The 21763-nt window shown below is 41.5% G+C and overlaps 1 protein-coding gene across 8 annotated transcripts in view; it reads right to left on the bottom strand.

Moving 5' to 3' along the window:
* Positions 1-716: 716 nt before the first annotated feature.
* Positions 717-21763, bottom strand: part of usp7 (ubiquitin specific peptidase 7 (herpes virus-associated)) — a 30867-nt gene continuing 9820 nt past the window's right edge. For 4 of the 8 annotated variants that reach the window (XM_077556940.1, XM_077556941.1, XM_077556938.1 and 1 more), the window contains exons 8-31: positions 18001-18055; positions 17832-17912; positions 17498-17588; positions 17165-17247; positions 16241-16350; positions 14909-15086; positions 14291-14435; positions 14045-14175; positions 8098-8232; positions 7369-7470; positions 7185-7290; positions 6896-6988; positions 6756-6823; positions 6502-6602; positions 6260-6413; positions 5972-6039; positions 5604-5712; positions 4960-5037; positions 4774-4874; positions 4546-4645; positions 4330-4449; positions 4188-4259; positions 4005-4095; positions 717-2543 (exon numbers count right to left, since the gene is read on the bottom strand). In XM_077556940.1, the coding sequence (XP_077413066.1) occupies positions 2437-2543; positions 4005-4095; positions 4188-4259; positions 4330-4449; positions 4546-4645; positions 4774-4874; positions 4960-5037; positions 5604-5712; positions 5972-6039; positions 6260-6413; positions 6502-6602; positions 6756-6823; positions 6896-6988; positions 7185-7290; positions 7369-7470; positions 8098-8232; positions 14045-14175; positions 14291-14435; positions 14909-15086; positions 16241-16350; positions 17165-17247; positions 17498-17588; positions 17832-17912; positions 18001-18055 (2479 nt within the window). In that variant the 3' untranslated portion in view covers positions 717-2436. The remainder of the gene's footprint in view (positions 2544-4004; positions 4096-4187; positions 4260-4329; positions 4450-4545; positions 4646-4773; positions 4875-4959; positions 5038-5603; positions 5713-5971; positions 6040-6259; positions 6414-6501; positions 6603-6755; positions 6824-6895; positions 6989-7184; positions 7291-7368; positions 7471-8097; positions 8233-14044; positions 14176-14290; positions 14436-14908; positions 15087-16240; positions 16351-17164; positions 17248-17497; positions 17589-17831; positions 17913-18000; positions 18056-21763) is intronic. The other 4 variants (XM_077556934.1, XM_077556935.1, XM_077556936.1 and 1 more) reach the window with 2 other exon arrangements.

Here is a 21763-nt window from a genome sequence, read left to right as displayed (position 1 = left end):
GCTCAACCAATGTGGATTTTTCTTTAGGTCAATGTTGATTCCAATAGTAGTTAGGAAGAAAAACTGATAGCGAATTTCTTGGCTGATTAAACATGTCTATAATGAATTAAGTAACTTCTTTCTTCTTCTTTTTTTTGTCCCTTAAGACTTGCACTTGGGGGTAGACTCTTGGCTTCAACATAATCACGTATGATAAATATTTTTCCCCGTTCAATAAATTAAAATGGAACCAATCCGCAAACCTATATTTTTAGGTGGGCACATGAAATGCCCAACTATATTATTATTATTATTAGGGGTGTCAGGCGCTTAATTTTTTTAATCGTAATTAATCGCATGACTTCAATAGTTAACTCACCATTAATTGCAAATTTTATATCTGTTCTAAATGTACAACAAAAGTGATGAATGAAAAGTTTTCATGCTCTTAACATAAAAAGTGGAGACAAATATGGCTGCATATTTTAGTTATTGATACAGTAATTTCCTTTTTTATAAAATTGAGTTTTAAATTAAACAGATGTTCTGTACTGTAAAAAGCGAGGGGATATTGATTTGTGTTGATAATTTTTCTGCCACTAGATGGCATAATTGCATTTGTAAGACAGTTCAGTGCATTTTCTTTTCATATTAAGAGCTATCTAATCTTTAACATGAAGTAACTTGTGAAATTCTGCACATTTTTAAAATTGTAAAATACAACTGGACCCCAGAAGTCTTTTGTAGAAAATTTTATTCAACATACATTTTCCAGCAAAAAGGCAATATACAGGAATAGTTGTCGTACACTGCTGCTACACTGAGGATTTTCAATTGGGGGGAGGGGGGGAAAGACGCGATTCTGTAGGTCATTTTTGTACTGCACTTTTGAGACAAGACAAAACCGATGGCGTTAGTTTGGAAAACAAATGCAAATGTAACATAAAATAATTGTCAAATCGTACATCAGGAACGCAAAGAAAAAAGAAAAAGAAAAACCTACACACAAGAAATATGAACAACTGTCTCCTTCTGTACCCCACAACAAAGGCAAGTGTTTCTCTTTAAATTTTACATGTTCATATTTTTAAATATACAATTCTTAAATGTTGTCTTTACAGAGCCACACTAAGCACTGATAAGCATTTCATCCGTGCTTAAAAAAAAAAAATCATTGGGGATTTAAGTGTTTCTTACAATGCTGGTTTTTGTCCTTTACACAATCCTCAAAGTGCCAACTCTTCAAGTCGGCAGCTCCCCACCACACAAGCACAGTGCACTTCCTGCTCCCAACCACCAGAGGGACACACTTATACTCCGAGCAGATGGGAGAGAAGGTTGGATGGATAGCGAGAAACCAGAGTTGCTTTGGTGCTCCACGGGAGGAATGACTGAGGAAGCATCCAACAAACAAGCCAAACCCAGGGACTGCGTTTCACCCCAAAAAAAATCCATACTGACAACCATTTTCCAGTCCTGAGCTCTCTGCCGCTAAGTGCCAACGTGCAAGATGAAATACAGACAACTATCTTCCTCATTTTTAACGCCATTTTATTTTTTTTTCTTTAAACATTTGCAGTGGATTCTTATTACTACATCATTAATACAAGTTCTGCAGAAAGACAAAAAAAAAAAAAGAAGTCTCCCAACAAAACAGACAACTGTGCGTAAAACGTGGAAATACTTAAATCTGTTGCACTAAAAGGGCGAGAGCAGAAAATGTAAGAAGCACACTTGAGCTGCATGAAAAGATGGATGCCAACAGGTGCCACAACTGTTTTGTTGTGGAGAAATTCATCCTCCCTGCCAGTTAGTTCTCACAAACGTACTTTTTACTCAACACTCCTCACAGCAGCAAGTCCTCATTTAAAACCAACCCACCCAAAAAAATAAAAATACTGAGGAAAAAAAAAAGTGAAGCAGAGGAGGGCAAAATGAAGTCTAGAACTTTATGTATATTTATATAGATATATACATTATAGTATAATATTGTATCCTGTCACAATTCTCCCCGTATTAAAATCCAATTTCCTTTTCGCCACTTCCAGGCAACAACACAGGCAGTCAACAGTTAAGAGAAGCCAGAGGGGGGGGGGGGGAGGGGGGGGTGTCAACATGTACTTAAAGAAGGGAGAGGCAAAAAAAACAAAACCTAGACAAAATAAGGAAAAAAAAAACAAAACAGGAAGTTGTAGTTGCAGTTTATGTTGGAGTTGAAGGAGAATCCATCAGCTGCAGCAAGATGGGCTGAAGACAAGAGCCAGTGCGGAGCTTGCTTGTGTCCAGGCTGAAAGTGATGAGCGCGCGTACGAGCGCCCACATACACACGCGCACACTCAAGCGCACACTTCCACACGCGCGCGCGCACACACACACGTGAGCTTGGTTACAGTCAGTTATGGTGTAAAGTAGGCAGGGAGGAAGAGGAAGGAGAAGGAGGAGGAAGGACGGGCTGCTTTAGTTGTGGATTTTGATTGCTTTCTCCAGGTAGGTGTAGCGACCTCTCTTTGGAGCTTTGTTGAAATGATCCAAGCCCAGCCAGGGGCGCGGGTGCGACATGTTTCCTGCACACACGAGAGAAGCGAGACACACCTTTGTCAACGGGGCGCTAGCAGTTTGTCATGATTTAAAGGGACTACACAATGGTATTTTAAGCCCTTCCACTGTTAACTATAGGCATATAATGATGAAATCTTACCTTTGACACAATCGCTATGTCATTTCTTATGAAATATGAGTTATTTCGCTGGCTCCGGATGTCAAACGCTCGGTTCAGTAAAACCCCCCCTACCCCCCCCCCCCCCTGTGGCGGCGTCCGAGGCGGCTGCTTCGCGCAACGCCCACGAAACAGATAGGTTTTAAGCCAATTTTTAAAATGGACTCTTAAATTTCACGGGCTGCTCGATCTCTGCGTTTGCGTCACGCAAGCCATCAATTCTTGAATAAACATTTGAAACAAAACGGGTCATTGCCGCAAGAAATCGTGGAAGAAAAAAAAAAAAACACCACTTCGGTCATGTTTTTGGTGAGTGATAGATATAACATTTTTAATTCTTCATTTCATATGATAACCATTGTTACACATTATTAACATTTTAATTCTTTATATTAACCTTGTCGAGATGTTTTGTGTCCTGTGCAGAGCAGATGGTGTTGATTTCGATATAATCTGACCTTAAACTGGGACATACTATTTAGTCTAAAAAAGTTCCTTCTCAGCGTTTTGTGCGAAAACACATTTAGTCCTTGAGAACAGAATCTGTTTTCGAACACGCACTCCTGACTCTGTTTTCGCCATCGCTCATGGAAAAGTACCCAGAGATATGTTTTGTCTACAAATGAAAGAGAGGAGGTCTTTTAACTATAAGAAGCCATTGTACACGCGGAAGAGCTACATTCGACGCTCTGAAATTCCACCTGTTTAAGTGAAGCAATTGGAGTCTGTAATGAATGTCCGGAGATCTCTGACCTTTTTTTTTATTAAATCATTTTTGCAAAGGTGTTTTTTCTTACATTAACTCTTTGACTGCCAAAAACGTTAAATAACGTTTAGTAAAATCCTATGGAGGAGTGCCAAAGACGTTAAAAGACGTTTGTTTCAAAACAGAGGTGAAACTAACCATTTTCTATTGTGGATTACTGAAAAACGGAATAAGGTAGAAACAAACTTTTTTTTTTCTGATGAAAGATGAGAGTCCAATCTTTTTTTGGTAGTATGTGTGTTTCCATAGTCCAAACACATAATTTTCTATGGACCTTGAAAGATCAGTCAAAATGCTTAAAATCGGCTGGCACCCACGGCATCCCTTTTCTGAAAACGTCTGGCAGTCAAAGAGTTAAATCTGTCTTCAAGTTTTCGAACACGCAAAGAGGACAAAATAATTTTATTCCTCTTTCATGAGGAATTAGCATTTTAACATGGCTAAAAGGTCCAAAAAGTAGATTTTTCATGTTGCAATCCCTTTAAACATAAAAAGCATTAAAATGTGTTGCTGTGTGGGAAACGCCCCATCATGAGTCAATACCTGGCTGTGGTTCAAAGTCCTTCAGGTTGACCTCGTACTCGTCTTCAGTGATGTACTGATGTCGGCCCATCATCACAATAGCAAACTTGAACTGCAGCATGGCGAATGGAAAGAACATGTCACGTAAAACTAGCAGAAAATATTTTGCATGCCATTTGAGTAGCTCAAAGGGAGATGTCGTACCTTCTCAAATTCTTTCTCTTGGATGTCCAACATGGTCTGGATCCTCCTCATCACCTCCCGAAAAGACTCGCCCTGTCGCAAGGGCAGATGCATGAAACGAAAATGGACGATGGCACACGCGCACACACATACCGCAACCAACCTGTCTGATTTTGAGCAAGAAGGGGATCCCAAACGTGCCGAAGACTTCCTTGTGGAAATGAGCCACGGGGATGAGCAGTTCGCTGTCCTTGTCCAGATCTACCTGGTCCACAGGAATCTCCTGGATGGCCAAAAGTAATCCATGGAGTCCGTTAGACGTGGGCATTTGTGGTGCACAAAAACAAACTGACTCAACGCAAAAAGTGCACATACACACCTCTATTCTGAAGGTGCGACTGGCAGCCGGAGATAAACATTCTAGAAGCTCGTCGTCCTGGTGAACCATGATGATTTTATAGCTTACTATCTCTAACAGCCTGCAGGGCGGACGAAGGGAGGGCGGATTAATGCGCATCACAGCAAACGGGGTCCGAGCACAGGAAAAGGGCCCAAACACACACACACACACGCGCTCGTACGCTCGTGACGGGGTAAGTGGACATACCTGAGCTTCTCAGAGCCTTTTTCCGACAGCTCCACTGCCTTTTTACATTCATCCAACAGGTCGCGCACACAGCCGTGTTTGTCAGGGTAGAGGGTGATCTCCTGCGGAGAGCAAGGCTGTACGCTTCACATCACGCATCGGCTGGCGTGTTCATGTGTGCACGTGCGTGCGTGCCCGCGTGCTTACCTCCTCTCTGAATTGGCTGTTGAGCCATATGGATTTAAAGCTCCTCCTGTTTTCGAAGTCGGTGATCTTCATTTTCAACTGCATGTGTGGGAGGGGGACATTCATTTCATGAATATTGTATAAGACAAGTGGTGTGTGTGTGTGTGTGTGTGTGTGTGTGTGTGTGTGTGCGTGCACTTTTCTGGGCCAAAAGCTCATGTGAGGCTTTGTCACCATCTTGTGGCCCTTATAAGTAATTACTGTATGTAACAATGGATTCTGCCATTACTCGTGATCCCATTTTTGTGCAATCACATCCCATCAGGTCTATTTGAAGGACTCCCAGAAAAAAGTGCACACGCCGGTTAAAAATGGAATTTGCACGTCTATTTTTAGATATGATGTACAGTGGAATCTCATCGCCTCGTTTTCGATTTGAGGACTTTCGTGAAGTACTTTGATGTTTTGTGCAGGCACGGCGGGTAACTGATCTTCAACCCCCTCTATGGCTAGCAAAAAAAAGTGTTCATAGGTAGCTTATTTTATGGACATATCTTTATAACAAAGCTGCATCCAATTTGTACGATGCCAAAGAGGATGTTGATACTAATCTGGTCTGCAAGCATTAAAATTGAGCAAGACCCCCAAACGCACTAAATTGTCACCTGCTGATAGTAGAGTTTCTTGGGCTGCCGAGGCTTAAAGAATTGCAGCAGGTCCCGCAGTGTTCCCTCATAGTTGTGTTTGAGCGGATTCCCTGGACCGTCCCTGTACCTGGCCACCACACCACCAGGCAGGGGGGGAGGATGGAGAAAAGGGCGAGGCAGAGGGCGGCGGCGATGGAGGAAAGTGCAGAAAGAGGTGGGAGGAAGAGGGGAGACAACAAAATAAGGTGGGGGGGGACAGGTTATGCAACATTTCGATGGCATGTCATCAAAGTCAACCGTGTCAATGACAGCACATGCAAGGCCGCTTATTATTATTATTATGCGCATGCGTGCACGTGTGTGCGTGCGAGAGACGAGCCTCCTACCCCTGTGACTTAAAGAACTGCAGCAGCATGGGATCAGTGTTCAACCTCTGGGCTACCGTCTTTGCCACCTGACACATAAAAACATCACATGCGAATTACTGCCAGCAGGTAGCACACCATCATCACTTTGTTAAACAAACTGTTTGTTTATATTCCACTTCCACAACAGCAATGACAGGCCCACTGTCTGAATTCTGCCTCGCAACACACCACAACAATTGATTTGAAGTCACTCAAAATAACCAGCTGTTGTCTCCCTCCCCTCCCACTTTCTCAGCAGTGCTCTACCTGGAAATAGTTCATGCGGTTGGAGAGCGTGACCGCAAAGCCCGGGTCATTGTGGATGGTCTTGTCACAAAAGATGACATCTACTCGGTAGTAGAGGTCCCGGAAATATTCCTTGGCCGTCGGGAGCTCGCTGCTGTCGTTCTCTGGGTCGTCCCTGCGCAAGTGAAGGAAAATGGACGCATCAAGACCGTGTGGCTTTTTTTTTATCTGGTTCACAACAAACATTTTACAACGCTGCTTACTTCTGGAAGACAATGATGTCCCCATCCATGAGTTCATCCAGGGCCTTGTCCAGAGAGACGTCGTAGTCCTGAATTCGCTCCGTTAGATTGGGCTTAACTTCCTGTAAAGAACAAGGCATTGTGGGACATGTAGTGCTTTGGAAGACGTGCTGCTTGCTGTGTTACATTATGTCAGAGACCGCTGGTACAAAACGGAGCAATGTGAGAAAGAGGATGAACTGTGCCGACAAGTGCGTGCTACAGAAATACATCACCTCATAGAGGATAAGGCTAGTTTCCTGCTGGAAGCCTGCTCGCTCGCACATGACTGGTAGCAGGTCTCCTGGAGAGCAGAAATACATAACACACTTTTAGATGCAGCATGCGGAGTTTTCCAAATGAGGCTGCGACTTACTTATTTTGCAGGATATAGGCGTGTAGATATGTCCACAATAATTTAAGCTTCGTGTTTTAGGGTCATACATCTTCAAGAACAACATGACATCACCTGATAGGACAAGACAGACGAGAGGTTCATAAAACAATGCTGAGTGACATTAGTGTCTTTCATCATGGAGGTCAAGCGAGTTCTAAGTTCAGCTTATGCCAAACTTCAGGCTCAGGACCTCATGCTTCTGGTCATGAAAAGATCGATCCAAATTGAATGCGAACACATTAAAAGTGAAAGCATGAGACAGACTTACGATCTTTGTCAAACTTGGGAAGCGTGGCCCCACTGGCTGCCAGCTCGGGATCCACCGTCTCCAGAAATATTGTCCATGGGTTCTCATTGTCACTCAAGCCAATCATCTGAAAGAAAATGCCAAGTAAGTAAATGACAAGCCGCAATCAACGATACAGAAAAGCAGACCCTTCCCAATAACTCACCGATTTGTTGCAGTCTGCCTCGTAGTCGAGCATAGCGGGCCGCTTCGTTCCGTTGCTGCGGGCTTGCATGGGCCACAACCTCATCTGCTCCTGTGGGAAACCCTGCAAGCACATCAGTTTAAATTCATAGTGCAATTGGAAAACGTGACATAAGTGCATGCAAACGGATTAGACCAGTGGTGTCCAAACTCGGTCCTCGGGGGCCGGTAGTCCCGCAGGTTTTGGAGGTTTCCCTGCTCCAACGCACCTGTTTCAATCAACAGGATTGTTATCAGGCTTAGTAGAGCTTGCTGATGAGCTTCAGCTGTGTTGGAGGAGAGAAATATCCAAAACCTGCGGGACTACCGGCCCCCGAGGACCGAGTTTGGACACCACTGGATTAGACTGTTGACTAAACAGCGGCATCTTTGTGTGTGCAGCCATCTGATAGCAGCGTGTCTTCTTTTCACTGTGTGAACGGGCACAATTTGAATCGTGCACTCCATAAAAGATGATTTATCTTGCTTGCTGGTGTAATGTATAATAGATAAAGGTCCATTTTATGTCTGAGAGCACTCTCTCATTTTCTCAGTACACCAAAACATTAATGTTGAGATTCTTTACAGACAGGAGTGAGCTCACATGCTTCATAGTGATGCATATTGCTATGCCTGCATTTCTGCAGTGCTACATGAAATATAGAGTGATACAAATTGCAGCTTGGCCTCCTGGTCTGAGAGTATTCCTCACCATGGTCTGGGAGAGGTTCTGGACAAACTCTTGCAGCGTGGAGCTCTTCAGGACTTTGAAGACTGTGTACTTCACCTTCTCCTCATCATACATGTCATTCCCCTGATGACCACAGAACTGGTCCTCTGTCACCATCTGTACAGGTGGGGGGAAGCCACAGGATGAATACAATGTACACAGATTACAAAGCGTTCACAGACCGACAAAAGTCAGTAGATGAACCAAGTGCGGTTCATGCGCTTCCTTAGGTCATTACCAATGGACTGCATAGCACTTGACATACATATAAAACCTGCCGCTTTTAACAAGAATCCAGATTGAAAACGACTAAGGGCCAAACTTTCACAAAGGTTTAAGGAGTATCCTCTTGACTTGCTGTCAACTTGTGAAATGAAGCACACTACAACTTCATAAACGGAATTGCATGAATAATTGACTGCTTAACATTTCATCCAAATATGTTATTGATCTTAAAATCACTGGATGGGGAACAAAAAAAACACAATGGTAAAGTAGTAATACTGTACTTTTACTACACTTTCTGGGAATATAAGAATTTGGAATGTAAAAAGCGGCTTTTAATTCTGCTAACAATTCTATTAAAGTGATGATGATGATCAGAGAGCAATGCGTTCCTTTCTTAAGTTTCTGTAGCATGAATGATGACAAACAGAGCGGTTGACTGTCCACAGCAGACGGCTCACTTGCACAGTCTGACAAGACCCCTTTGCACATCAAAAGTTCTAAGTTGAACTGACAGCTAATACAGTCACCATGTCAGCGACACTCATTCTGACCTGTTAACACTTATGAGAGCAACATTCACTGTAAATCCAGCAAGTCAGACATTTCTTCTACAATGTAAAACGAGTATAAGCTATAAATGCTCAAAGCTGAGTTATTTCATATAACTATACAAATCCGTCTGAAAATGGCGACCCTCACAATTATATTGCCACCTGAACACACGACTTAGGCTGTGTTCACACTGCAGCTAAATTTTTTCCCACACTCAACCTGGGCCTCTTTCGTATGTGGATATAAATCGGATATGTATGTGATGAGTCTGCACTGTGAACGCTCCCATTCATACGTCATCAAAAACTTGATATGTGCTCTACGCGGGCGTCAGAGTGTGCTTGGAAGGGAGACTCGTGACACGTCTGGGAATACACAAAGCGGTTTTGATAAACAGTGTTATTTTGTCTTTAATTGAATCACATAAAGTTAACATTTGTGGCGACAGTAGAAATTCAGCCCTGCAGACGGTTCATCACAAACGGTGATGATGCAACGTCATCTTTAATGAAATGAAGAGATCGAGGACTCTCCCCTCATTTCCCCCAAATATTTCTACCTCTTCCAACCTTGCTACTCGGGCGTTATGAGATGGAAAAAAACAAGTTTGACGGGTTTCTGCTCTGATTGTAAATAAACACTGACGCTCGAGGAAGCCGAGGACAGCAGCCAAACATGAGTGAGCGTGAAAACAGTCCACCAATCGGGAGCGGGCGTTCGCACAGCTTAATCTGCATAATTTCTGCAGGCAAGACACATGAATCCAACTCCTAACACGTCCGCGAATAGCGTACCAGCCCACCAATCAGTAGCACGCGGTGGCACAGCTAAATTTGCTTATGGCACTGATCAGAGTCGTCCACTAGGTTTGGAAAGGGGGGGGGGGGGTAGCCCCAAGGACGGGGCTGGGCAAACTCGGTCCTCGAGGGCTGGAGTCCTGCAGGTTTGGGATGTTCCCCTTTTCCAAATCAGCAAGCTCTGCATAAGCCTGATAACGACCGTGATGATTGGAATCAGTTTGTGTTGGAAGAGGGAAACCTCCAAAACTTGCAGGACTTTGGCCCTCGAGGACCGAGTTTGCCCTCCCCTGCCCTAGGAGATGCACAGATGGACAGATATAAAAGGAATACAATACTGTGTAAAAGTTAAAGTCATCATTAGACTTGAAGTGTTATTTCCGTCAGTATTTTAATATGGTACACAAACACATGAAGCATTTTTATAAAAGTAACCAAAAATATATATATATGTACACTGTCTACAGTGTACGAAAAACTGTATGCAAAAAAAGGTAACTGTTGTCATAAAGTGAGTATCATTTTCAATTACGATACATTAATTATTAACTTGATCAACAGAAAGGCCAATGACATGAATTTGGCTCAAAGCACAGTAACTTTGCTCCCAAATACTTCTGAAGTTACATGTTACATTTCGGTGCATATGTGACTAGAAGGAAAACATTACTCAATGATTCAAAATTAAATATGAAAGATATATTTAAGTGGGAATATTTTTCATTTTGGGTTATAAACTATGCTTTTCACCATGCCTAGCTATGATTGAGATCTTTCAAAGTTTTTAACCCCAAATTATTTATTATATATATTAAGTTTTATTTACTAATTTTAGTCATCTCTAAAATTTAAATGTTTATTTCTGTACTTTGTAGATGTCTTTAGTTCTTTTGAGTTGCAGTTGAGTTGTTTTTTTTTTTGCTTTAAAAATTGTACTTTTATTCACATAAAACAGACCGAGTTTCCTTGTGTATGACGTGCTATAGCTCCCTGCCTTATTTTTTTTTTTATAAATATCTCCACTTTCTGCTCATTACGCTCTGGTTAAATTAGTCTTAAATGATGCATCTTGACTGACATGTTTCATATTCAAAATATTAAATCCATATTGATTTTTATATCATTTTTAGACTCTCACTGTCTACACTCACGTCTCCAGTAAGTATCGCTCCACACTTGGCTCTCTCTATTCATCATGCTGTTTCCTACAACTCAACATGTGTGGAGGATTAGTATTGTCAATTAAATTAGTATTATCATCCACTGACGACAACCATAAGTGAATGATCTTTTTACTTTAGTGTGAATTCAAACAAAGTTCCCTCAAAAAACCCGCTTCATCTGCATATCAGCCAGGATCTGTTATTAGACAATATAGCATTAGACTTTCTGCTGTTAGCTGGGCCGTGGCCACAGCTAACTAATTGTTACTAGCAGCAGACAGTGATGTAGACTTACTTTCTTCTTCAGAAACTTCCTTCCTTATGTCAATCATGACTCCCTTTCTCGGCCGTGATAAGACAATGGCCGCTAATACCGGCAGGTTAGGAGCAAGCAAACAAGCAGGAAAACATGGACTGGATTATCAGTAATAAGGAAGTTCAAGTGGAATGGATTAGAATTGGATAACAAAACATGACAAGGGCTCTCGCTATCTACAGTACTATTGAAGTGAAAGAAATCAATTCATTTCTGATCATTTAAGTAATTAAATACAGTCCATCCGTCACATTATTTTACTCAATGCTGCTTGTAGTTGGCATGTTAGGAACACTACTTGGCTGACAGAGGCACGTTCAACTGCAAGCATGGTTGCAGTCTACGACGACGCAGTGAAAACATGGACCGGATCATTACTAATAAGGATGTTTTCGACATGATTAAGTGGAATGGATTGGATAATGACACACGAGAAGCGTGGACGACCTTACACTTGGAAGTAAAGGGAAACCAACAGAACATGATGAGTGTTCATTAAGGGAAGCTCTGGCTCTCGTTTGAATGAATGTGTGTGTGTGTGTGTGTGTGTGAGGAGGGGCGAAGGTCGGTAAGCAGGCCGGGAGCTGTGACTCGGGGCCTTCCCTCACGCTGGCCTCCTGTGCTATTTGCACCCGGCCGGGCCGCAGCGAGCAAGCGAGCAGCTCGAACCAGTTGAACGTCTTGCCTGCGCTGACCTATATTGTATTCTTCACCTCACCTTACGGGCGTTCGATTTGGAATGTGATTAATGATCCGCGAGTCGATGGGGGCACACCTCGGAGGACTTGTCGGCATTAATTGATTGGTCAAAACAAAATGACATATCCACTCTCCCGGGTTTAAACGGAGAAGCGCGGTAATGCGCTCCTGGCTTTAACAGTAGAAGCTCGGTCACGTGCTCTCGGCCTTAATGGGTTAATAAAACGCTGAAGTACCGGATCGGGACTCGGAATTGGCCAATCTCAAAACGAGGTGACTGACTCGGGCCCAAATAAGTGTGATCGGGAAAACTCTAATTGTAGTGTTTCCTTCATTAACACAAAGATCAAAATATCAAGTTGCCCGTGGTTTGCTTTTCCAGTAAAATGTCCAACTTCCGTATGCTAGGCGCCATGTTTCTAGGGCATTTAGAAAACAATGCCAAAGAATTGAAACACTGGGAACTGTTTTTCAACAAGAACCGGTTTTCAATTCCCATCCCATATTCAACAAGCCCAAAACCCAGCAAGCGTTGTAATCCCGCGAGATCTCGTCCCATGCCATCCCATTTTTTTGGGTGCAGTTTTTGTAAGCTACTTTTGTTTTCTCTGCTTTGCTTCTGAATGTTGTTTGCTGATGCTTGTAGGTGTTGTGTTTTTTCTTGTGTAAAGCACATTGAGTTGCGTTGTGTATGAAATGTACCAGTGTTGCCTTGCCTTAAATGCTTTGTTTTTATGTCTCTTTTCGGGGTGTGCAAACTCTGTCAACATATTGAAACTAGTGAAATCCTTAAAAAGTTTGAGAAAGGTTTCCATAAACAAAAGGTCTCAGGTGACTACTACTACACGTACATAAAACACCTGATCATTTTTTTGTGCTTTTCACACAGCTTAAAAGCAACATGTTCAAAGTAGTGATGCACCGAATATTTGGCATTCGGCCGAAATAAAATGGCCGAAATAGGTTGTGGTGACGCAAGCAAAAAAAAACGCTGCAAGGAAGCGAGCGTCTGTTTTAATAAAACAGCGAACCCGGGGGGTGAGTGCCCGCCTCTCCTCTTGCTGGCTTTTCACTGTGTGAGTTTGCACCAGTCGGTCGCAGCAGCTCCCGGGGTCATTGCGCACACCGGAGGAGAGGGGCGGCGCTTGGTGTACAACATTTAAGCGGGTTGAAAAAAAGACAGAACTGCCGTGTACTGCAGTACAGGTGAGCCACTCATGCAGTGCCTTCCCCCTTTTTTAAATTTATTTATAAGAGCCTCTCGAACGCTTCCACTTTTTCACCGGCATTCCGGTGGCCGTGCTAAATACTTTAGCTAATGCTAGCACAATTGCTATCAACAGTTTTGAACACGGAAACACTTACCGCTATCTCCGGGTGGAGACAGACCTGTACAGGACGCTGTGTGTGACTTTGCAGTCCGTTCCTGAAGCCGATTAGCTGGTGCAAACAAATGTATTTCTTTATTTTTAAACGTTGGTGAATATGTCAATGTGCCGATTTTAAGTGCGCTTCACCTTGCCCCACGCGCCGCTTGCCTCCGTGCCCGCCTTTGCGAACTACATTGACTAAAAAGTGCAATCGCACCGCCAGGAAATGCTCAACCCTCGTTTGATGTTTAATGTACCATTAGCCAGCATGTCTGCGTTGTGGGCACATTTCAATTTATATTGTGCTTTGTTAAAATGCCAGTGCTAAAAATAAATATTTTAATAATAATATAATAATTTTTATTAAATATAATAAATGCAATGAAAGTAAAAAATTGGCATAATTTTTCGGTTTTTGGACAAACATTTTCATTTCGGTGCATCCCTAGTTCAAAGCAAACAACTCATTCAAATCCTCCCTACAAACCAGCCCTTTTGTAATGATGGCACGGCCTTGAGCTCGCCATCCGAAACCAAAACAAGGAAGCATGTGCACAAACCACTATTAACAACAACAATGCTAACCATTAGCTAACTAGCATCAATAGGTGCCTTTCAGGTAAAATGGTGTCAACACATCCTATAGCACAATTTAGTTTCTAATTCAAAGTGAACGATAAGCAACTCGAATGAGAAAGACATGTTGACAGTTGAGGCCAAACAAACATTAGCCCTTAAAAGGTGACTGGTGACAGATGACATTTCTATAATACAACCATGTGAAGACTTCTCTTGCTTTCCCACCTGAACTTGCATGTAGAGGTGAGCCTCTTGACGCTCCTTCCTCTTCTGTGCCTCGACCCTCTTTTCCTCCTGCAGTCGCTCCACCAGCTGCTGGGGTATGTCCACATCAGTCATCGGTAGGAGCACCTCACCTGGGACAAATGGAAAAAAGGTGTGTTGGCTAAACCCATTACTTTCTCTTTTTCGTATGCATCCGTCCAAGGGGCATGGGAAATGGCTGAACTCCATAAATTCTGTGTTACATACTCAGCTTGGACTCCCGTATGTAGACCAACATGTATGCGTTGGTGCAGTGGCGAACAGAGAGGTCGTCGTCGTGCCCACCATAGTTGTGCTCAATGGCCTCTTCCTTGGTGCAGCGTGATACCACATCATCATCAAACTTGCACCACTGCAGCAGAGCAAAGAACAGCCAGGGAGGGTGGGTAGGAAGAAGAGAGCACAGAGTATTTAAGGCACCCATTTTACATATGTTAAGTGACTACCAGATGTTTTCAAAATTTGTTACAAATCATGCTGTGGCTGATGTTCTGCTGGTGACAAGGCACAAGAATTTGCAAGCAAAAATGCTTTTTTTGATGAGTAGTTTCAATTATGGGTATCTCAAGCAACTATCTCATTTATAAGATTTGAAATTTTTCCAAGTTTCTCATCAATCAGCAACAAAATGGCCATCCTCTATTAACAGATTGAGGACCTTCCGTCAATGTTGACAGAATGCCAACCTCTGTTTAACTGCATCTCAAATAGTGGAGATTCATCATTAAACAATACAGCAGATACACCAGTCACTAACAATTCACATACACAAATACAAAAATCACAGAATTTTTGGTGTAATGTAAATAATAAAAATGTCCTCACTATTGGTTCCTTGACACTCACTTTGCCGTCTCCTTTAGGGTTAAGATAGACGACGTAGTGACCGCCATGGTTGTCCCCACTGTGCACGAGCACGGCGTGGAGGATGTAGTTGGCCGGGTCCTTGGAGTCTGGCTTCTGAAGAAACTCATCAAGAGGTAATTGATCTGGAAACTCAAACCTATGGAAGACAAAAGTATACTGGCACGTTAGGAATATTACCAGAAGAAAAACAGAACATCACAGAAAGGAAAAGCAGAGCTTAAAAGATCAAAAAAGTAAAAACGAGTCTACTATCAAGACAACAAAGACAGGCTTGACGAAAGTTAAACTGTGCCTCAAAGGCTTTGCATTCTTGATTATGTTCAACACTGTGAAGCAGAGATGGGCAATTTTGATGATTGCCTGGGCCAAATACAGGGCTCTAGACGATATTTTTTAACTGGTTGCACCCAATTTTTTAGTGTGCAATTCTCGTATCGATTCAATTTGCGGCCAAATCGATATTTAAATATCAATTTTTAATGGAAATATTCAACAAAACATCTTACTTAGGGTTTTGATTCACCCTTTAAGCAGGAAACTAAGTTATATTAATGGAAATTAAGCCTTAATATTTTATTTCAATGCTGTTCAAACATGAAACAGATTGCAACCTGTTTGTTAAATACAGTGGCTCAGTTATAAGCCTGAAGTTTCAGAATAAAATATATATTTGCATACAAATTTTATAGTGTAAATGTATAAGTTTACTGATTAGTATTTTCTTAATTTGAGAACAAAAAAACAAAACAAAGTGTGCGCTTGCCAGACTCCGTATGTCTCATTTCCATACGGAGCGCTCGCGCGCCAAGCATAATCCAACCTTAAAATATTCCTTCCCCACCCCTTTAAAAGCCGTTCGCACGGGTACGTGGGTGCCCAAATTGGACCAAGTCTAGAGCCATGAAATAAGTTTAATCCATAGACCCTGCTCTATGGTTTTAAGGTAATCACAAGAATGACTCATGGCTCACAAGCTGGGAAAAAAAGAAAAGGAAAAAAACCTGCCAAAAAAACAAATGTATGCTTAGCTAGTGTCACAGTGAATTGTTACAATAATCATTACGGCAGCATCTTGCTCCACAACGAAGTGAAGTGATGCTGCTGCTACTGCAAATGTGCTGATCGGCATTCAATAAAATGAAAATGTGTCACTGTGTTATCTAGTGTCTCACGTGAGCTGTGTAACGTATTACAATGTACACAATGAATATGTCAAGTACAAAAAAGCAAACAAACAAAAAAACATAATAAGATGGTGTGAGGTAAACATGTCTTTTCTAAATGTTATACCTGTCATTAATCTTGATGTTTTGGTCAGTCTGCGGATCATACATGAACCTCATCAGCTGCAGGTGAAGGATTGGTGGGAAAGTGAGAAACTTCACTCCTTTTTCAGCTTCCTACAGACCAAACAAGCAAGCACCTGGTAAGGACCTCACATTCTGAATTTTGACTTTAATGCTCACATGACAGATTGTAGGATGCCCTTATTAGGCTAGAGCAGCTATTCCCAACCACTGTGCAGCAGCTGAGTGTGCTGTGAGAGATCATCGGGTGTGCCACAGGAAATTATCCAATTTCACTTAATACGTCCAAAAATTGTATTAACCACAAGTAATTCATCTTTGCTATCCTATCTATGTCATTTAAATATAGTGACTGGCAGAACTATGAAATGTTCATCCACTAAATGGCAGAAGGTACATACAATAATTTCTGGACTCCAAGGTGCACCTGACTATAAGCCGCGCCAGCTAAATTTGGGGAATACTACACATATAAGACGCACCCGACAGTAAGCCGCAGGTGTTTTTATGTTACCACACCGGGTTCCCGCTACTTAATTTTTAACGAAAATTTTTAACGATGGTGCAAATTGTCTCACTCGCGTTCTGTCTCTCCTACTGTATTTGGGCTCACTTGGTCGTTTTGCTCTGCCTGACGCTCTTGCGCTTCCTTTATAGTGCGCCTCATCGTGATCTGATGGATAAGCCGCACCTTTGTATTAGCCGCAGGGTCGGATGCAAGTGAAAAAAGTAGCGGCTTGTAGTCCAGAAATTACTGTAATTAACTTATGTATCCAATAAATAAATAAAAAGTTTTATAATGTGAAATATGTGCCATATTAGGGCTAAAGTAGTGCACGGATGAACTGATTTGCAAAGGACATAGCTGGGAATAAATTATTGTGGTCAAGTGACAATTAAACCTTACCTGCAAGCCGTGCTCGCCAGCATCATATTTGTTGTCTCCATCTAACTGTTCAGTTGCAACATAATCCTTAAATGACTCAAATACTAGAGAAAGGAGGAGAGAGTTCATGAGATTAGACATGAAACCATTCATGATGCAGTGGTGAGATTAAAAAAAATCAAGGGATCAATTTTGGTGATTTTAAAAAGAACACAGATCAACAATGACTATTTTTAGGTTGCTGTCACCATTTACTTTGTATTTAATTACGGAATAACAGGTATGACTGGAAAAGCCATGACATCTTGGTACACCTTTTTTCCCAGTTTAAAAAAAAAAAAGCCTCATACTCACTGTTCTTCTTTCCTTTTATACTAAGCTGGATGTCATAGTAATCCTCTATCCGCTCTGATCGGTAGTCCACATGCTTGCACTGAATGTATGACTGCAGAAACACACATACATAACTTATGAAACCGTAATGGCCTAGAAGCCCAATTTTCTGCAACCACGAATTCGGTTATTTGGAAGACTTCATATTTCTTTAACATCTTTTTTTTTTCATACATAATGCTAGTATCTCATTACTGTCAAACTAGTTCATACTCTCAAGGCAATTGGCAAAATTGTTTAACCAATACTAAACAAATAAGTATGTTAAAGAAAATGACGCAGAAAGAAAACATACCACCATCTTTCCCCTGAAGAGTTTAGGGATGGTTCCCTCAACACAAGTGCCTTTCATTTTGTTCTCCACATTGTCAAGGAGCTGAAATGCACACAAACCAGAATATTCATTCCCAGCAACAAAACACATACACACAGATATTTACCACAGTTGTTTTGCGAGAACTCACCACCCTGCAGAGCTCTTGAACATCATGTTGCATGAAGCTATCTAGAGTTTCCCACCTGCAAAACAAATGGAAGCACAAAACAACGGAGCTGTTAGGATACAGTTGGTACAGATTAGGACACAGAATTCCCTCTGGTTTGAAGTCCAACCCTCCATTCATTCATGTGAACAATGACACACTCCAAGAGCACACATCAAGTACAGGTTTAGTTTTGCTGAGAAAAACATTTGCAAAATACTGCATAGATGTATTAATAGTACCTTACTACTTGACATACAGTTATTAGTCTGTTAACAAACAGAAAGAACCCCTGCTGTAGCATAATTTATTAAGTATACAATGGACACTGATGCTCATTTGGCCAGTTGTGGAAAAAAAAGAAAAAAGAAAAAAAAGAAAGACTGCTAGCACTGGTAATTGTATTGTTTGTCTAAAGTTTCATGTAAACCATGTTTTTCTGAGAACATAGTGAAGCATTTTATTACAGAAGAAACTATAGCCACTTTTCCACTAGACCTGAATGGCACAGCACCACACTACACATGATACCAGACGGCCTCCGTTGAATTTCAGCGCGCGGCGGGATAGGGGTGGGATCAATCGAACTGTCCAAGCTTGCACACTCTCAGTGTGTGCGATTTTGCCATAACATTTCATGAGTGGCAAGTCTCTGCCACCGTTTTTGCAGGGACCATCTAATGCACAGAAATGTTCACATAGACGAAAAAGCTATTTACGGGTTTAAACCAACAAGACACTCGTTCGCCAGCTGGCCAGCATCAAAACAAAAACACACGATATATACACAGTACAAACACTTTCATATCAACATTGAACCATATTTACAATTTCATATGGACCACCATGGATGAAGTATTGGGATCATGACTTCACAACCGGCACATGAAGCTCATTCTAAATGGAGAGCTCGGTGTCATTCATTTGGCCTCCTCTCCGAGTCAACAGCTCGACGTCTTTTACAGCCGCCAAAGCCAAAACCGCTGTACCAGATATGATCGGGGTCGCCTACCGATGAAGTCACGCTACGGGATTGGCTGGAATTATCCGGTTGATGTCAAAAGATTGGAAAGAAAATATTAAAGATGTCATTTAAGAGACTTCCGGGTAACCGAACAAGATGGACGTGTAACTGCAAGCTCCTGTCTGTCGGTTTACTAAAGTACCCCCAATTAAGTCAAATTGTCATTATTGTTGGCTCAAGAAGAATATGAAAGGAGGGAAACAGAATCTGAGTCATAAGGTTGGAAAGAAGCCAAGTACGTGAAAACAGCAAACTCAGCGGTGACGACGAAGAGGATAATGAGGCTAACGTGGTGGAAGCTAACATGGCTACTCAAGATGTAATGCTTCAAAGCTTCTCACCCAGGAGTTTAAGGATTTCCAAGCCGACTTGAAACAAAACCTCGTCGACTTTAAGACTGATGTTAAGCGGGCGATGAAAGACGACCTCGTCGAATTCAAGAATAACGTTTTGAGAGAGCTGCAGAGCCATAACGCTAACATTGCTGAGGCGCAGTCTCGCATAGTCGAGTTGGAGTCGGTTTGCCAATCAATGAAGGACACGCTGCTTACGGTGGTGAAAGAAAACGCTGACATGCAAAAGAAAATTGTTGATTTGGAAGGCCGCTCGAGAAGGAACAATCTTCGAATTTACGGGGTGCCGGAGGAGGCAGAAGAAGAACATTGATGATTGATTTTGTGAGTGCTTTACTTAAAAAGAATCTCGCTTTGCCGCATTACATGGAGCTCCAGATACAGTGGGCACATCAACTGCTTCTCGATCGATCATTGTCAACTTCCTACAGTTTTATATTAAGGAAATGGTCCTCAAGGAAGCATGGCGGAAAAAGATTGAAGTCAACGGCAGGCGGATTTACTTTGACAACGATTACACGGCGGATGTCATGGGAAAGCAGAAGGCATATGGCCCGATAAAAGAAGCATTGAAGGAAAAGGTTGTTCACTTTCAAACGGCGTACATGAAGATGCGAATGTACTGGGATAAAGGACTTTGAGAAAGTGCGGATGAGGCGGCCATGGATTTGACCAAATGTGGCATCGAGGTGACTACAACTGCAAGGGAGAGGAGAACTACGAGGGAGAACACCGCGGCTGCTCTTAAAGGGGGTTTGAAGGAGGCGTTTTCATGGAAGCGGCCTGACACGCGGGATACAGTACAACAGGCCAAGGAGAAGCTCACCGAGTTCAGACGCAATCAACAGCCATAGTTCCTTTATTATTTGTGTTTATATGTTGGGTTATAACTGTGGGTGGCTTATGGGGCTAGTGTTTGTACTGATGGCGGTACATATTCTAAGTTTGAATACTATAATTTTGCAAGTCTATTTGTTTAATATTATTATTAATTTATTTATTTTAATTGAAAAGGGAATTTATATCATTTTTTCTCTTTTAATTTCACTTTATTTTCTTAAAGTTAATATTGTTTTTTAAAGGACACAGGGTTTACAAAAGGGGTGTGGGGTGTGTGTGTGTGTGTGTGTATTCCAACAAGGAATAAGAAGGGTGGCGACGTTTTGCGAATGTTCAAATATTCATGTGTTTTTTAGGTTTTGGGGCCTGGACTGCAATTTAAAGTGATGGTGAGATATGATGAATAATAACATTAGAATATTGTCGTTGATTGTGAATGGTCTAAATAATCCTGTCAAACGTAGTAAATTCATGACAAAGTTACGAAAAGATAACGCTCTTGTTGTGTTTCTCCAAGAAACTCATTTGTCTGAACAGGAAAATGAAAAACTGAAAAAGTTTAGTTACCAGTATGTATTCTATAGCGTTTGTCAACAAGGTTGTTGAAGAGGTGTAATTTATGTTTATCTCTAAATCGGTCAGATTAAAAAAAAAAAAAATGTATATATATATATATATATATGTTTTTTTTTTATGTGATAAAGAAGGAATACGTATTTAGTATTGTGGTAGGAAGATTGGAAAATACAACTGTGATATAGTTAATGTATATGCTCCGCCAATGACTGGCATTAGATTTTTTAAGACATTGTTTGACAGGATTATTTCGGAGATAGAAGGTTACTAAACGCCTTAAACCCATACAGAGAGAATTTGGTATTGTTGATGCATGGAAGGAGCTACACCCCTCCAGGAAAGACTACACCCATTATTCAGCACCCAATAAGAGTTATGCTAGAATTTATAATTTTTTTTACTTTTATGAGTGATTTGTATAGAATACAGCTGTGCGAAATTGGTGTGGCTGACTTATTAGATCACTGTGAAATGCACCTTGTAGTTGAGTTAAAATTAGAAAAGCGAAATACATTATGGAGACTGAACATTGGACTGTTAAACAATAAGTCGTTTGTGGAATAAGCCCAAAAAGATATTGATATATATTTAGAAGAGAATGATAATAGTAAGGTCGATTCTAATATTTTGTGGGATGCTCTTAAAGCTGTCGTGAGAGGCAAATAAATAGCTTGAACGGCAGCTCTTAAGAAACAGAAAAGATTTTAAGAGGGAAAGGGAAGGTTACTTGATATTGAACAACAACACAAAAACACTCGTGATCCTGAGCTTTTGTCTAAAATTCAGGAATATAGGGACAATTTGGATATAATGTATAGTATGGAGGTGGAAAAAAAACTTTGGTTTTTTAGACAATCTTATTATGAACCTGGATCAAGAAAAAAGCTATTGGCCAGGAGACTAAAACAAAACAAGCAGACAGGATGATTTGCACAATTAGGGATCCAGAAAC

Source organism: Vanacampus margaritifer, chromosome 2 (genome assembly GCF_051991255.1).
Source record: "Vanacampus margaritifer isolate UIUO_Vmar chromosome 2, RoL_Vmar_1.0, whole genome shotgun sequence".
In the NCBI taxonomy this organism is placed as follows: domain Eukaryota; kingdom Metazoa; phylum Chordata; class Actinopteri; order Syngnathiformes; family Syngnathidae; genus Vanacampus; species Vanacampus margaritifer.
The sequence above is the reverse complement of the archived record's forward strand: the minus strand, read 5'-3'. Positions and strand labels throughout refer to the sequence as shown.